At 35.5% G+C, this 18752-nt stretch overlaps 1 protein-coding gene across 3 annotated transcripts in view; it reads right to left on the reverse strand.

Annotated features, from left to right (window-relative positions):
* LOC115452516 (hormone-sensitive lipase) overlaps positions 1 to 18752 on the reverse strand; it is a 31217-nt gene that overhangs the window by 4999 nt on the left and 7466 nt on the right. For all 3 annotated transcript variants that reach the window (XM_030181070.2, XM_037437446.1, XM_030181078.2), the window contains exons 4-15: positions 17795 to 17981; positions 16107 to 16320; positions 11686 to 11876; positions 8608 to 8857; positions 5836 to 6045; positions 5226 to 5342; positions 4501 to 4650; positions 3227 to 3368; positions 2452 to 2550; positions 1755 to 1850; positions 1053 to 1197; positions 171 to 296 (exon numbers count right to left, since the gene is read on the reverse strand). In XM_030181070.2, the coding sequence (XP_030036930.1) occupies positions 171 to 296; positions 1053 to 1197; positions 1755 to 1850; positions 2452 to 2550; positions 3227 to 3368; positions 4501 to 4650; positions 5226 to 5342; positions 5836 to 6045; positions 8608 to 8857; positions 11686 to 11876; positions 16107 to 16320; positions 17795 to 17981 (1927 nt within the window). The remainder of the gene's footprint in view (positions 1 to 170; positions 297 to 1052; positions 1198 to 1754; positions 1851 to 2451; positions 2551 to 3226; positions 3369 to 4500; positions 4651 to 5225; positions 5343 to 5835; positions 6046 to 8607; positions 8858 to 11685; positions 11877 to 16106; positions 16321 to 17794; positions 17982 to 18752) is intronic.

Raw genomic sequence — 18752 nt, forward strand, 5'->3', positions numbered from 1 at the left:
ACAATTAAGGGTATGTCTTTATTAATTTTTTGGCTGTTACCCCAAACTCATTATTTTATATTTAGTACTTTTTCACAAGAGAATAAATACTGAAGATATCCATCTCCGATAGCCTCTATTACAAATAACAAAAACACTAATTCCTTTTCTAAAAAAAAATAAATACTTACAAGTGAAAAATTAAGGAACCCATGCGGCAATCCTTCTAACACTTCAATACTGACTGTGTTCCCGAGCTTCTTCAACTTCTTGGCGAACATCACGCAGTCGTCGAGGCACGGGTCCAAATGTACGGACTGAAATAAAAACATTTATACAGCTCAAACCTAACTTTATTACCGACGTGAAGTTAGTTACTCAAAAGCGCCCTCTACGTATTTTGTCGCAGTGTAGCCAAAAACAATCGCTGTCACGCCATTTGTAAAGAAATTTAGCAATATAAATTTTGACGATAACTTTACAAAAATGAAGTAACATGACACTCATTTTTTTATGTTGTTTGAAGAATTAAAATATATTTTCCATCTCAACTTCGAAATTTTCAAATGTACAGTCAACTACGTCGCTAACAAATTCAAAACTTCAAATCACCTAAATCCTTCTGTGTTCTTACCATTTTTTTTTCTCTTCATAAAAAAAATAACACAGAACAGAAAAAAAAATCAATTACAATTAACGAGTATGGGCGATTTGGAGATAAAAAGAAATCCGCTATTTATACGACTAACTGTACGACGGCATAGATTCATTTATGCGAAATACGCGTCGCGTTCCAAAGTTTGATATCTTAGTAACTGAAACATTTGAAAAACACTGTCCAAACAAACTTCAGGGTAATCTTTGTATACATCCATATTCTAGTGCCACTATAACAGACGTGAAGTGAGTTGTGTCTAAACAAACTTCAGGATAAACTTTGTGCATGCCCATACTAGTAGGACTGTAAACAGACGTGAAGTGAGTCGTGCCTGAACAAACTTCAGGATAAACTTTGTGTATGTATACTAGTAAGACTGTAAACAGGTGTGAAGTGAGTCGCGTGCGGCACGTACGAGTATTCTGACGGGCGGGAACATCTTGAGCAGGCGGTCGTCGGCCCAGTAGGGCGACAGGTATGGATCACGTGGCACGCTGAATATGAACTCGTCCGACGGGCTCCGCGCGATCAACGCGTCCAGGTTACTGCGCACCGACAGCCTGCACACACACACATATACTGGGGCGTTATTCTCTATCCCGCACGTTATTCAGTGCGTAACAAGCACGTAACACAACACATCATGTTTATCTATAGAAATTTGGCTTACAGAATACCATTCCACGCACATTTCTCAAATATAACATGACACGGCCGCGTTACGCGTTTACACTGTCATACAGGATAAGGGCCCTGGTCCATACAACATACCCGGCAGTTTAAACACACATATTAAAAACGGGACAAAGGAAGACCAGTGCTGGCTTCACTGCCAGCATATTGCTAAGTTGGAGACTTAAAAAAAAAAATTACATAGTTTTAAGTACTTTTGTGTTTTGTTTTATATGTATGTACTTTATGTTTGTTGCAAAATAACTTTCTTACTTTCTTCCTTAAATATAGACTGATAAATCATACCTTCACTAAGTAAGTATCAAACAACAAATTTTATTAATAGTGATATTTAAAATTTGCAAAGTGCGCAGTGCATTACCAAGCAGTAGTATCATTCTGAAATATGAAAATAAGACTCTATGTCAAACACAATGGTACGTACTCTTCCTGTGTTGGCCGCACGATGGCGTTGGAGCCGGTGATGTACGCCAGCCGCGACTGCATCGCGCCCATGAAACCCGTCGCCGCTTCGCTTATCCTCAAACACAACACAAAGCAATTATTGCCAATATACTGTATGTGGAGGAAATATATGTACCAAAAAGTTTACAACTTTTATTTACTGGAACTGTCAATGTCAAAGTAAAACATCAAATTGTTAATAAAAAGAAAAATGTCATATTACGATCTGTTAGTGGTTCGCTCGAAACATAAAAAAAGGTTTATCTAGGCTGTGTGAATCTGCGAAATGTATATAATATATTGCTTACAAATTTGAATCTCGTAATGTATGATTAACCTGAAACTAACTTCATGCCAAAGCTAGTTTATTTATGTATGCAACTAAATTATTATGTTAAGCAAAATTATAGAATTTTCAAGAATGCAAGTTTTTTAACCGTTCAATCCTTCCTTATTATCAAATCATACCGATCACAACAAAATGTATGTCTGTTTATATTTTACTGAATAAAAACTATTATTAATCGGATATAACGTATGTAACTGTAATGTAATCTTTTATTTTAACCGACTTCAAATAAAGAAGAGTTTCTCAATTCGCCTGTATTTTTTGTTCATTACCTCATAACTTTTGACTGGATGAACCGATTTTGATAATTTTTTTTTTATTTTAGTACCTTGATTTCATTCTTTTCTTTTGTTCAGCAGTCTGCTCAGATTCTTCTAATAAAGGAGTTTCACCGACTAACGTGCTCGAGGCTTCCGATTCTTGATCCCTGAGAAGCGAATTAAAGTTATATTTATACCATAATAAATAAAAGTTATTTCTGTACTTTGTTGGCAAAGACTTTCTTGCTTTCAAATTCGCCGCTACAACCTTCGCAAGGATGAGCAGTGGCACGCATTCCACGAGCGGTGGAGCTCAGCGAGACTCAGGAACAATTTTCATTTTTTTAATATTTTTTTTTATTACTTTACTAGACAAACGTGCGAGCGGTTCGCCTGATGTTAAGCAGCATCCGCCGCTCATAGACTAAAGCAATGCTAGAGGCACAGCCAAGCCGTTGCCTCCCGGGAGTTGAACACTCTTTTTTATTTATCTTAAGACTTTAAAAAAAAACACAATAACCGCATAGAATCATGTTTCAAATTCATAGATACTTGTAATAAATAAAATACGATTTATAATAATTGTTAGTTATAATGTAAGAGACAGTTACAAAAGAAGAATTAATTTGACAGACCATAGTGCAGCATGAAGTTTGCTATCACAGGATTTATGTCTACATCCCAATAATACTGTTAGGTTTGTTACTTAAAATGAAATGATTTATTTGAATCTGTAAAATGTTATACATTATTTAGATTCCGTCAATATTAACTCTACCAGTTCGGAAAGCAGTTCTCACCAGAGAAGAACGGGCAAGAAACTCTGGAGAACGGAGAACCTACCCTTGCACCTCGTCGATGACCTCGTGGTTAGGTTTGATGACCGGTATCCGCCTGCCCTCGGAGTCCGTGTCGCTGTCCAACACGTAACGTTCTAGAAAGTCTGCAACGTACTTCTGCGACTTATCCTCTGGTGGGGTTATACCTGGTGAAAGAAACACTTGATAAATGAACGTTTTTGCAGTAATATATTGTGTGTGGCGGTACAATTAATATATATTTTTATACGGGTTCAAAAAAGTGACCCATCTGCACTTGATGGTAAGTGAAGTTGGGTCCAATTGAATGTCGACTGACGAGAGACGATTACCCCTCGGCAGTCGACACAATTATACCGGTCTGTTGGAACGGGATATACACAGGCTGATCCCGGAACGCGACATATTTACATGAGCAAATATGGCGGGCTTTAACACCTTGTGTATGATCTATCCGGACGGATGTAAATTATATCCGACCAGCAAATTACGCTGGTGGTAGGATATATTTTATTTAATACGCAATTTTTTTTTATCGTGTACTACATTTTCTTATAAAGGGCGATGACATAATTAAATTTATTTTATAATACGTTTGCTGGCAACTTTATGTATCATTAAAAATCGTTACCTACGCATTTCGCATATCTAACGATAAGATTAAAGTAAACTAGGTTAGGGTTCGAATAATGCGCAGTTATTTAGCATAATGACGGATTATCCGCATTAATTGTGTTGTTATTGGATTATTGCGGGGATTGTTTTTCATTGATAATGAAATATTTACACATGACAGATTACGTATCTTAATATGCGCATTTATAGAGTGATATCCATCACAATACGTTACAAATATATTATACATTGCCTTAGTTACTGATATACAGAATGCTTCAAAAAGTAGGGTTTAAAATTAAATTTAAAAAATAGTCCTCGGATCCTGTTATGTATTTAATTACATAGGAACCCTAAACAACGGCTGCCACATTTCAAATGATTGTGAGCTCACTCTGCGTAGATCGTTGTAAAATGTAGGTAGATATTGCAACAACTTTCTGGATGACCAACACCCTGAGATCACGAAGGCTGTAAAGTCTTCAAAAATTATAACATAAAAACCGCGATAAAAACCGCCAAATAGTTTTACTTTAATGTCTAACACGTAAACATAAAAAATCATTAATATATTGCCTAGACGACATGCACTAATTCTTCATTATTCTTTATGCAACATCCTTTATACAGTTGAATACTATCCACTATACTGCCAAAGCGTACTTGGGTTGTATATGTCCTTACCGGTGGCAGTGTGTTCGCTCTGCAAGGAAGCGGCGCTGATGGTGGTGTCGGAGGACTTCCTGCGCTCGCTGCCGGACTTGTGAGCCTGCAGCTCCGCCAGGTCCGACGGCGACACTTCCTCGAACGACGATGGACCTTCGCTTATACCTTCTGCGGAGGACAATTATATTATTTCCTATTGATATACCTAAATGTGAAACTCATAACAGTAATTTGCTTCCGTAGGTTTTATTTTGATTTTTAAATAGATGGCGTTGGTGTCGCTCAGTTGGTTCTTTGGTGATCAGTGATTAAGTAAGTAGGTAACGTGCCATTCAAGTCCGGCCTTATCCATCCGAGTGACCCTTTTTTTATGTCCCAACACAGTTTTCAGTAGGGATATTATAGGCGTGCCTGAATTATGGTTCGCCATCCCTATCATAGGGAATAAAGCCCCCTGTGTTTGAACCAATAAAGTGATTAACGTCATCTATATCTGTCGCTGTTTAGGTTATGAAACTAGTGTCAAGCTGTTTGTAACTGTCTTCACATTGGTAAAAAAAGCTATTAATTGATCTCATAAGATATGACATATTTAGTATCTTGAACCAGCGACATTGATTTTTACACATTCATTATAACGACGTAGTCAAAGAAAAAAAAATTTAAATACAGATCTTTAGATATGGTGAGTGATTTTCGTAGAATATAAAAAACAGTTTTTAAGTTATAAAAAAGTAACATACCCTGTGATGGACTGACTTTAAGAAAGCCGTTGCTATCTGGCGGCGTGGTGGCGCTCATTATGGCGGTCTGGCTGCCGTGCTTGTCGCCTTTGCCACTCGAGTTTGGACTGGCGTATGCTGAAATTATTTTATAATTTTATAATAATTATTGAGTGTCAACTGATAAGCTGCTGCCGACAGCCCTTTACGAGTGACTTTAACGGGCATGAAATAAAGCCTATTTTAGTTAATACCTTTCGACAGCTTGAACAATACATGGGTTAAACGAGGATAAATAACTTATGTCAACCGGTTATTTTTTTCGAAAGTCTTATAATGACTTAAAAAAAACACCATTTATAATTTAAGGCTTAATTTTTTTTTAAGATAAACACACAGTATTTCATTTCCAAAATATTAATATAAAAATATATTAAAACACAATAAAATTAAAGGCAAAGACTTTCTATTAATCCCTCTTTTGTAGTCTGGAAAGACACCGCCCATCATCGTCCATGGCCCAGGAGCATAGCCAAGCCTCTGGCCATCACAGAAATCTTTTTTAAATCTCGAGACGTCAGACATGTTAACAAGGTGTGGTAGTTACATTACACGTACCCAAAATACTAACCTTTGAGACACCTCATCATAAACCCAAAGGGCAGTATGGGGTCCATGAGACACAGTAATCTCGCGGGACTCGGCACAAAGCTCACGTTCAACGGAGCGTACGCTAGGAACAACCCCTCTGGTCTGCGGAGACCGGAGTTTAATATCTTGAGGGTGCATGACGCCACGAGGTTCGCCCCGGCGGAATCGCCCGCGAACACTATGCGTTTACCTGGAGACAATCAGATTTATATATTTACTTACACCGCCATTTTGTATATTGCTTGCGGCCCCGCTCGCAAGATAAGGTTTTTCCGGGATAAAAGTTCCGCTTTATATTTTCCCGGGATTTAAAGCCTATGGCACTTTGGACTAATGTAGCTTTCTATTAGTAAAAATAAATTCAAAATCTATCATAGAATAGTAGTTCCTGAGATTAGCGCATTCCAAAAAAACAAATAAACAGTCTTCAGCTTTATATATTAGTACAGATTATATATCTGTTATATTTTTTTAAATGTGTGTTCAGTAAGGCAGTAACACATTTATTATTATTTCTGCTAATTAAAAACTAATTTTCTACGATTACCGTATGTTAAAGAATGGCAAAGTTATATTGGGTTTTCTACTAGGCATCAAAATGGATGGATGGAATTTGTGCCTGATATGGAGATAGATTCGCCAACTATCACATCATAGGACAGTAAAAACACGGCGGATAGTATATGAACCAGTTGCGCCTCAGCCTACCCCTTAGGAAGTAAAATGCGTGCGTACGTGCGTGTGTGTACGTGTGTGCGTGCATGCGTACGTGCAAGACAAACCACCAACTTCTTGACTCGGAGCTGCAACTGAGTAATTTTTAAGACAGAAAAACCCAGTCGTTTATTTTTATGAATGATGAGTGCAGTGTATCGCTATGCTGTTCTTGTAATACGAAGTTCTCAATAGTATTGTTACTGTTTATGAGAAGATGTGATGTTTATCATCAAGAAAGTGGTTTGCTCGTCTTGTCATTAGTGTAAAAAGGATACGACTCAAGTAATGTTTTGTAAATCGGCCACAATATTAGAAATATATTGTGTTTGATCGCTTGCCTACTGAATGTTTGATTCATGTTTTTATGAGGGAAGTCCCAAACATATTTTTATCTAAGCCTATAGACATATATCAGTTTTAAGGTCAACAACGTCCGTCTCGTAAACGGATCTCGTGGGGTCACAGATAAACAGAAATCTGAAGGTAACGTCTGTATGTGATAACACCATTCTTACATTTAATTGAGTTTCAAATAAGTAAAATCAGATCATTACGAACTTTACGTTTTTGGATAATGTATACATCAAAGGAATTTAAATACCCAGAAAAAGAAATGGGGTAGTTACAGTCAGCAACAGAAGTCGTCGAAAATAATTTGTTTCCAATATTTCCTAATCATTATCATTTACCATAACTTACTGATTACATTAAATTCAAAATAACTTGTCATAATTGAACTACAAAAGTAGCTGAACGCAGTCAAACCATTGAATGTCAAATATTACTAGCGAATTCTTTTTATGATCTGTAATAAATACGAATGTGGCTGAAATTAGCACATTCTTTGTTTTATATAAGTACAAGCTTTTTTCCTATTCATTAAATTGAACCCATCAAGCTTCAATACACCCATCTCGCGAAACGCAGCGCACCGCGTTTTTTAGTATCAAAACATTGCCGAATTAATACAACAGTCCAGAATATCAATTAAATTGTTATTTTATAACATATTAGCTTTGGCTCGCTGCTCCGCCCGCGTGAAAAAGTTTTTCAAGGTCAAAAGTCATGCTATATATTTACCCGGGATAGAAAGTAGCCTATAGCACTCGGGAGTAATGTAGCTTTCTATTAGTCAAATATTTTCAAAATAAGTTGAGTAGTTCCTGAGTTTAGCGCATTCAAACAAACAAATTCTTCAGGTTAATATAATAGTACATATTGAAGTTAATAACCAGAATTATATATTTCTTAAGTATGGGCAAAACATCATAATATATTAGTAAGTAATATTATAACATTAATAGGAATAGGTTAGTTACATTTTAAACATCCTATTTTATAGAGCACTGGCCGCTTTAAGAAACAAATGTGTAAATTCAAAATTATTCTGGCAGGAGATTCTCTTCGAAGGATTCAACGTAAACGTCAGTTTCTTTTCCATAATTTTTCAGCCAATCCTTTACTTTGGTGTCCATATTGAAATGTTAACCTTAATCTGTATTCTTCTTTGGTAAGTGATTTATGGTCCGTTTCAGTGTTCAGGTGTTTTGTAAATTAGTATCTGTTCATCGACTTTTGTTGCTGATCGTACATTCATATATGAAGTAAATTTAAACATAATACTAAGACTTCTATATGAAGAGCTAAGACATTATAAATGTGCTGTCAGAATTCTTATTTGTATGTCAAGGAGTTATAACGAGTTAAAAAACGCAAAAGAACCTAAATTAAGAATCAATGTAACTTTTGACCAAAATCTACCCTTTTTTAAAGATAATTTTATAACATCGTATTTTTCATCGCCTATTGTTAAATATGTGTACAGTTACTACAGCAGATTTAAAGTCTACTTTTACATTGGTATATATTGGCATTGCAATCTCATCCTTTTTAACAAGCAACTGTGAACCATATTTCATGGAGTTTAATCGAAACGTTAGTTAGACGCAAGTGGATCTTAAATACCAACTGAAAGTACATAAACATTTTACGCTATTACTTTCGCTTTGAATTGTATCGATAATATTGCACTCACCCGTAGTCCCGATAGCTTTGAAGTTATTCAGCATCCAACAATACGCATAGAACACCTCTTCCAAAGCCCTCGGGAAGGGCGCTTGTGGGGCCAAGCTGTAATCCACTGACAGAATGGGTACATTCAACTTAGCCGCCCAGTCTCGCAGGTAAGTCTCGTGGGATTTGGAGCTCTGCGCCACGAACCCTCCGCCGTGACAGTGGAATAGCACGCCGTCCGCTGGTGGGATTGAGGACGAACGGTCCGAACCCTGAGGAAATATTTGACAAGATCACTTTTGTTGTATAGGCTGTTCACCGTTTTCAATAATCGATCTCAATCCTTTTTTCGATCCATATCGAAAATTAGAAGCAACTTTTTTGACATGCTTAAAAATTATTTATTTTAATTATTTATATTGGTTTATTTGCAGCAAATCTATATTTTTCAACATCAATAATCATGTGTTGTTTCATACGTTGTTAAGTAAAGTTAACTGTCTTATTATACTGGACAAGCGTCTAGTCTTCGTCTCGCTGTGAATTCGCTTGCAATTCGACAGCCTTGCCTTTAACATTACTTGACTAAGGATAATCCGTGGTTCTGCCTTGATCACAGATATTTCTTCGTGAATGTAGGATTAATGACATTTTAACCTTACCCCATATAGTATAGTGACATCTTGCGGTACACAATTGAACAACTTTTGACTGTTAAACGCATTTCAATAAACCAAAACGTTTAAATTTGGATCGTCAAATACGACAAGATAAGTCAAATTTAACCCATCACTTGACTGACAACTGATAAGCTGCTGCCGGCAGCTCTGAGAGCGACTTTAGTAGACATGAAATAGTCTATTTGCGTCAAGAAATGTTTGACAGCCCGGGCCCTACAGAACCTTCACTACACACTAGCACGTGGGAAAACAAGACAACCACTACTGTGTGTCAACATGTTTACGGTTTACGTTATTGTTGCATGATGAGTTATCTTTATTATTACTTTATCATCGACGCGTGGTGCATTTTATAGATATAGTATTGTTAATAATCTCACACGTGACTATTGATGTGCTCTGGTTTATATTGGCGGCTTTCTTTGAACGGCTCGATGTATATCGACGGTTGAAAGGGTAATTGACTTGAGCGACATTGTTTACCAAAAAAAAAATTTTTTCGAAAAAATTTAACTAGGTTAAAAAAATATAGAAAAAAGCCAAGATGTTTTTATTACATAGATATGTTGTCCGAGTTCCGTACTGGCAAGACGAAAGTAAGGTAATTGCCCGACTTGACAGCCAATGAGCGTGCGGCACTAACTTTGTTACGTAACTGTCGATGTATGTATATTCTTTTCTAACGAATGTAGGCTGCATCCTTTTATTCCTTCTTCGAGCCAATTTGTAATTATATGTACAGGTACGTGAATATAGCAAATAGTGCGCCGTTTTTATGTGCCATTTTGTTAGTGTATGACGCGTCTATTTGTAAAACGTCATTGGAAAAAAGTGTTGATTTTAAACATGCATGAAACTTAGTGTCACAAAAAAAAAATTCCCTTAAGTCAATTAGCCTTTCAAACTTCGATATCTTTTTTAATAGTATCTGTCTTTAATAGAGTGCATATTTATGTCAATAGTATAAGAATTTGTATAGCGATGACTAATAATTATCAGATTATAGATTATTATAGCGAGGAGGTTTTGCTCACGGCATCACCCGCATGAAATGCCTTTTCCGCCACACATTTCCTAAAACACTGTAGCGATTTATAACTTCACTTTTACGACTCCAGCGCCACCTATTTTAAAAAATCCCACTATTTCCTATGGGAACTAATTGTCGGGATATTAAGTAGTCTATGTGTTAATCCGGTAAGGCTAGTCCATAAATTTAAGGTCGCGCAGCGGGCGATGGAGCGAACTATGCTAGGTGTCTCTCTCGCGGATAAAATCAGAAATGAGGTTATCCGTGAGAGAACCGAATTAACGGACATAGCTCGGAAAATAAGCAAGCTGAAGTGGCAGAGGGCTGGCCATATCTGTCGTAGGACCGATGGCCGCTGGAGCAGACGAGTCCTAGAGTGGAGACCGCGTCTCGGTAAGCGTAGCGTAGGACGACCTCCGACCCGCTGGTCCGACGATATTCGTAGGATCGCCGGTGGACGCTAGATGAGGAGAGCGGCAGACTGAACAGCGTGGCGCGCTTTAGGGAAGGCCTATGTTCAGCAGTGGACAGCTGTAGGCTGATGATGATGATGATGATGTGTTAATCCAGGATATGTCTATCTGTTTGCCAAATTACATTGAAATTCGTTCAGCTGTTTCAGCGTTTATTTCTTACAAACATTTTCACAAACTTTCGCATTTATAATATTGGTTGATTAGATTAGATTTAGTTAAGTATAGGCTCAAAACAGGCAGAGCTAAGCCTCGTATATATAGTGTTCAGACGAGTAAATATTCGCCATTATCACTTTACTGTAGTACCAAAACTTTTATCAAAACGTAAATGTCAAACGTAATGTAAAATGGATGTTTAGAACGGCATCCCCCATTTTAGGTTTCCAGACCATGCAATGTGCATTATGCACTGAATGTTTTTAAACGAGCTAAAGACGCTTTTCTAACCCTATTACAACATTCAGTGAATAAGATAGAAGTAGAAACTAAGAATACGTCATAGTATTTATCATAATAAATAAGTGGGTAAACACTGAAGATATGATAAAATGAGCGTAAAAGATGCCCATTAACAGCTATGTAGCACTTTTCTTCTTTTCTTTTTCACTTGATTATGAAAGTGCTATAATACTTTTATAATTATTTCAGGAGGTCATCACGAACCAACGAAAAGAAACAAGCCTTACGTAAAATAACATATTACACTAACATTATTAAAGAAAGAAATTGGTTGCAGGATATATACGATGCGACCGAACGCTAGATCTAAAACCCGCCATAATGGTCCACGTAAGTATCGCTTTTTGGGACCAGTCTTAGCATGTCCGGTTTCAAACACGTCGGCGTAGTACTGTCGTCGTTACTCCACTTACCGTCAGTGACGTCACTGTAGTGAATAAAAAAAAATCACTCACCATACCAACTCTCTTGTTAACGCTGATCAACCTAACGTTCAGTCCTTGCAGTCCGATATGCACTGTGGGTGGTAGGACGGTGGTCTCCTTGCCCTCGGCGGTTGTGACCGTCAGCGGCTCCGGCGGGATGGTGATCAGCTTGTTCACCGCCACTGTAGACGACATCAGACTCGGCACGCGCTTCATTATCTCTGGAAATGTTTTATATTTTGAATATTTATGAAATTTAAAAATTGTATTATTAATGTTCCGGTGGTCTGGAAATAATACACCGTTTTATTGAAAAAAAAAAATGTCTTATTTCTTACTCTTATATCCTTATACTTTTCTTATTAATATCATCTTACTAATATATACTTATAATATTATAACTTCAAATGTTTGGATGAATTAGGAACGTATTTGGATGAAATTTATCACCCGGATGGACCATGTCTTTGATTAACACATAGGATAATTTTATCCCGGTAATTTGCTCACGTTAGAAATATTGGATTTTTGTAGAAGAAAACCTTTTTACGCGAACGAAGCCGCGTGCAATGCCTAGTAAGTATAACATTGTAACTTTAATTGAATCCCTTAAAAGTTACAAATAAGGAATCAAGAAACAAAGTTAATAAATTGTTTGCGAATAATAGTATCAATAATAATCCTTATTGCGAATCTTATTATAGTAAGCAAGTTTTCAATTTCAAAAGTGAATAGGTTTGCCTCTTGGAAAAACTGTTTCCGCGTGTTTTTACACTTTTTACTAACATAACTGGTTCTTTCCTGTAGGGTAGGGCGGGGCCAAAAGGTCCAATTTCACTTCTAGCAATTACATTGTGAAAATCAAACCTACTACAACAAAACAAACAACACATATGAAACAAACAATTATCGAACTATGTTTGGCTCAATTCTTGGTTGATTCATCATTATAGAAATATATATTTTTACTGTTTTTCTAGACATTGTAATCTGTCTCTTTTGCCCCATAGTAGGGGTAAAAAGGGACAGCGAGGAGGCAAAAAGGTCCAATATTTCGTTCTTTATTTTAAAGGGTTTAATGAAATAATAACTACATATAATTTAATGGAAATCAAAAGTATATTTGTTTTTTCAAAAAAACAAAAAATAACACATGAGGTTATCATTATTACAAAAAAAATATAATCTCTTCATTGAAGTATAATTCAATTTAATCAGTCTTAATCAAATAACAATATATTTTTGGAAAATATAAAGTCTTATTTATCAATTCTAACTATCTTAATACTTTAATTAATATTCAGTCTCAGATGAAGAACAAAATTAAACAAATCAGCACTTAAAATTTTAGAATATTAAACATAGATATTTAAACTCTTATAAAACAAAAATAATTCGAGGTTGGGGTAAAAAGGTCCAACCGGACCTTTTTACCCCAACCGCGTGTGAGTATTTATAGAGGTTATACAAAAAAAAAACATTCAGTATAACTTAAAAATGACTATAAACATTTAAAAACAATTAAACAACGTATAATAAAAAAATATTTCCAGGCATCGTTAACTTAAAAACAGTCCTTGAAACCAAAAATATTCAAAACGAAAAAAAATACTTACGTCAAAATTTGGACACGCGACCGTGTATCTCCCGCAAGCGACGTCGCCCGACGGCCAGCGATAGCGCGTTCCTCCCCCCGCGCCCGTATCTTTATACTTGTGTCATTAGCAACAACGATACGTCACTTGTTTTTGAGATATTTGTGGTGGACCTTTTTACCCGCGGACCTTTAAGCCCCGTCCTACCCTATCTTATTTTTTTTTTTACTAATTGAATATAGTCGCAACTAGAAAGGCAATTTCGATTTTAATTTATTGATCTCCACAATTATTGTTAATAAAAAGTGTTACATTTAAACAATATAGTCAGATACATAATCGTAGACTCTGTCGGGCACGGCAAATATTACAGTAGGAGAGACTATAATATGTATTTTATGGTTTCAATGGGATTAAAAATCCATTACATGGTTCATTAAATCATAAACTTCTTCAAATCATATTTCTTCGCCGATTGCAGACTTGCAATGTAAATTATTTATTTGTGAACATAGATTTTAACATAGGTAAAGTATACCCAATGCGACAATGTCCCTATAACCTAATAATAATTAGGTTATATTAAAATAAATTTAAATTTCAGATTTTATCGCGATTTTTTATATTACAATTTTCTCGTGACGTTTGGAAGTATGCCTTCATGGTCCGCCCCGTGACCACGATGATGAAATTCGAAAACTAGTTTTTTTTCGATGTCTAACATTCGCGTAAACATAAGAAATATAATAAATTGTTACTACTGGACATAATAAGACTTAAATCTCATGTGTCAGGATGGCGAGCGTAGTGGAATACCAAACAATACTATGTAATTCAAGTTGTTGGATGGTATTTCTACTGTTTATGGGCGGTCGTATCGCTTACCATCAGACGAACAGCAAGCTCTTCTCGTCATTCAAAGCAATTAAAAAAAAAACATAATTAATAGAAATTCATTACATAAAACAAAATCACATTATGTGCGTGTTAAATTACATCCAATGACACGGATCATCTTTTAAACTTTACTTAAACGAAAATGAGGATATATACCATACGATGTTATATTTCATTTTCCCGTACCTATAACAGAATAAATGTATATAGGTAAACAAGTGCGTATCGTTCATCCAGCCTTGAGATAAATGCAAATATTTGCTACAATGCAGTAGCAGAATCTATAATTACGCTCTCTATAATCGAACCTGTGTTCCGTTTAAAATAGCTTCCAACTACATTGTCGGTTAAGAATTGATGTTTTTTGGATGATTTCGTTAATCTATTGTATAGAAAGAAAGCTAATATCGGCGTATAGTTTAAGTAAACCATGTTTTCAAGAACATACTCACCATCTTATATTTTGTATTTTCTATGTATCATTTTGACGTAGATTTTTCAAAACAGATACACTTATGTACATACTAGGAAGTAAGTGAAGTAGTGACGTATCTCAATGTTTCACACATAAAGTATTAAAATATTTCGAAAATTCAATACTTAATACTTATTACAAGGTTAGGCTGCATTTAAATTATTTTACAATTAAAATACGTAATTTAAATACAAATACACATTTGGTATTTGTATTTCAATTACTTCCTTAATATGTAATTTTTAATCGATGTTTCAAAAATCTGACGTTGAGGTATTCTGTATTTAGTATTTCAAATACTTACAGCTTCAAAAATAACATAAATATATTTAGCGGTTTTTTGTTTTTATTATTTAACAAAAGGTATAACACAGAACACAATCACTATAAAGAATACTTAAGCACTAAATTACATTAGGACTAGATTGTATTCCTTAAACCTACGCCCTAATTGAAATTATACTACGGAAACGACTCTACAAAAAAAAAAACAATAAACAATTAACAAAATAAACATCTGCTTATATTTAATTGAGTTATGTAGTCATAAATTGTATGGAAAATAAATTGTAATTGTATTCCTTTTAAATATTATACATATATGTAAGACGATTATTGTAAACGCAATTGATAAAACGAGCACGTCACTAATGACGTTTTGACAAAACAAAACGTCACTAGCTTTTCCTCTCTCTCTCTGTCTGTGCCCATGGCTCTTGTAACATTACTGTAGAAATATATATGTCCGTTCATCCTGGAATCTTAGTTTTATTTATAAACCATCAATATATAATGTTTTCCGCAATTATTATGAACATTATTTTAAAATATACCTAAGAATGATAGGTACTATTATTAATAACGTTTGTAATATATCGACGCGTCGCTTGAAAGGCTAATTGACTTAAGCGACATTTTTTTGCCATACTAAGTTTCATAGAAATATTTAAAATCAGCACTTTTTCTGTTTTTTTTTTTTCTAAGTTTAAAATTTTTGAAAAAAAAAGAAATGTCGCTTAAGTCAATTCGCCTTTCAACGGTCGATACTATTGTGGGAGTGATCTAATGGATATTCTCTATGATACTATAATTGTGTTCACGATCACCACAATTAATCATAATCTACGGTGAGTAAACACTCGGGTAATGTTTATTTTAGAGTATTAAGTATACCTAACACAACAAAATGGATGAAATGACATAACACCTACATTGAAACTAGAAAAAGATCTATTCAAACTAGACTTCACTTACAGTCGATGCACGCCGGCTAGGTAAATGACCTGTACTATACAATGATAACACATGTATACCAAGTATAAAACCAGTAGACAAAGTGTGTCGCGTTCCGGGATCAGGCTGTATCTCGTTACGAATCAACATAATTATGGCCACTGGCGAGGAACAATAACCTCAAGTCAGTCTATCTGGACTCCATTTTATACTCAAGCGTAGTGACTTTGCCGTGCGAAAATAAAACTTACCACTTTCAGCCAAAAACCAGAACGCTTTGCAAAATTCGATGCTTGCCGACTGCGATATGTTGACGATCCGTCTCGCTCTCATCTCTGGGTCTATCAGATACTGTCCTCCAGTCCACACCGAGCTGATCAGGTTGCCTTGACAATAATACGCTTCCGAGAATCCCGCCATGCATATAGATATACCTTTTAGTATTCCGCGCATCGACGGTAGAAACTGCAAGAGAAAAGTTTATTGTTTTCGATGGCACAGGTGAATCATTTGAAGCGATAATAAATATTCATAAGGAATTCAGAATGTATTTAACTGTCTTATTGTATCGTAACGGATGTAAACTTCATTGTGTTTCAATTCTTGTGGGATAATTGACACATGATGTACGAAATATTATTTATAAAATTAAAACTCACAATTTTTTTCTATAACAATTATTTTAATGTGTCTTATAATAATAAAGACGCTATAACAAATATTATGGATACGTATCTTTTATTATCTTGTTAGACGGATGTTATTCGTGTTATTAAAATTATTCTGGTCCCAAATTCTTCATTAAATTCAAGGATGTATTTTATCATTGTAAAACATTGGAATAAAATAGCAATCTTATTTAAATAATTATATAATTTATGTCCGTACTTATTAACCGAAAATAAAATGATACCTACTAAACCGATAATCTTTCGTTTCAAAAAAGCTTCATACGATATAATAGAATGCAAATTGTTATTCTTTATCCTAATTTCTAATCCAAATTCCGACACTCATTTCCGAACTCCCGTATGCACTATGACGTCACATCGGAATGACGCGACAAAAGGTTCGCGATAGGCCACGTCACCGGCACACGAGGGCACGTGAAAGTATCCACTTCTGTGCTCATTACGTATGCCGTCTAATCGCGTGGTCGTCATTTCTGTGACCTAAATATCGTGCGGGGAGCATCGTGCTGGGATCGAACCGTACTGTGCTGTTCAATAATGTGTAGAGCAGTATATAGCTTTTAATATTTTTCTGGGAAAAATACAGTTGCTGTATCGGGCAGCTATGTGACTCAATTTGTGCTTTCTGCATCAATCATTAGTAATGATAATTACTCTATAAAGACATTGCCAAAAAACAAACGCATTTAGAAAAGTATAAGACTAGGCCAAATTATAGAAATTCTTTAGTTGGCACAGGTATATTTTTATTAGTTTCAAATAGCAACACTACAGCCTCTAGTTGCACACCCAATGCCTGCCGCTATTTCAATTGTAATTGTGGCCGCCGCTGCGGTCGCTTTCGAAAATTGGAACCACATATTCGCTAAAGCAAACTTTGAACAGAGAGAGATCAGAGAAGATAATATTCTATGTTTCATTTTGTATTCTATTTCATATGCAAGAGTAATAATACATTAGAAATCTGTGAAACCGCGTCAAAATTGGTGAAAAGGAAATCAGTAATAGATAATTCAAATATTGCTATTTGCGAGAGCGGGCGCGAAGTGAGATATTCTGGCTATCTTACTCTTACACCTGCTGTGATATTGTAGTGACGTCACGGCTCACATTCTGTAACTTTCATCTGTTATTCAATATTAACTCGATCCATCAGGTTTAAAAAAAAATACTGGGTGTATTTAAATTTGACAGTTTTTTGTTATTCATAAAGTTGAGAAAGTACTCTATTCTATATAAGCACTTACTTGGAACCCTAAACATCTTCCATAAAAACAATACTGATTGATCGTATCCGCTTGAGCGAACAGTTCCTCGGGCGTGTGAGGTTCGGTCGGGAAAAGTTCTCCAGGCGGCGCCCATGTTAGCAACGTGTGTAGGTGGTGCAGACAGGTCCCTAGGGATGCGAGGAGTTGGCCACATGATTCCACTTCCCTAAAACAGATTTAGTATTGATTAAAGAGCTTTGGATGAGTACGTTGAAGATAAGGAATACGTTAGGTCATAATTAGGAAAACATTAAAATTATGATGTATGTCAGGTTACATCTTGCAGATAAGTGTATTAATTTAATTTCAAGAAATGATCCCAATCTTGATCTTTGTACCAATCTCGAGAGTAAACCAATCAAAATGAGTCATTTGTAAGGTTGTCAAAAAATCTCTATTCTGATTGGTCCATTTTCGCAATACTCAAAAAGAGCAACTGGGTAATAGAAATTGACGGTTAAATAGAAAGTTTAAGAATATCCATCTTTATATGTTATAAAAATTAATACTTTAGAAAGTTAATGAGAATGTAATTAGGCATTACCATTCACCACATAGACATAAATATTACATGGAGACAGAAAACAATTGGCATCCGTATGTCACGTTTCGGAGCTAATCAATTAAATAAGACCAGTTATTTGACTGAAGAAAATCTTACCTCTTAATAGATCATACTTAGTTTTATATATTATGTTGGCTTACCAACGGGACCAATAGAGCCGCTAAATCGATCATTTATAATAGAAATGAAAACTTCTGCTATCAAAATGCATCAAAGGAATCCGAGACAGTCGGTGTATACAGCTAAGACAGGCCGGCATAATTCTCACGGCTCTCGAGGGTTGCAATGACTTGTTGTATTACATTATATTTGGACTGTACTGTACTTCAAATAAAGTTGGTGTAATCACTTTGATGTGCTAACAAAGCGACT

The sequence above is a fragment of the Manduca sexta genome, chromosome 11 (assembly GCF_014839805.1).
Source record: "Manduca sexta isolate Smith_Timp_Sample1 chromosome 11, JHU_Msex_v1.0, whole genome shotgun sequence".
Lineage (NCBI taxonomy): Eukaryota > Metazoa > Arthropoda > Insecta > Lepidoptera > Sphingidae > Manduca > Manduca sexta.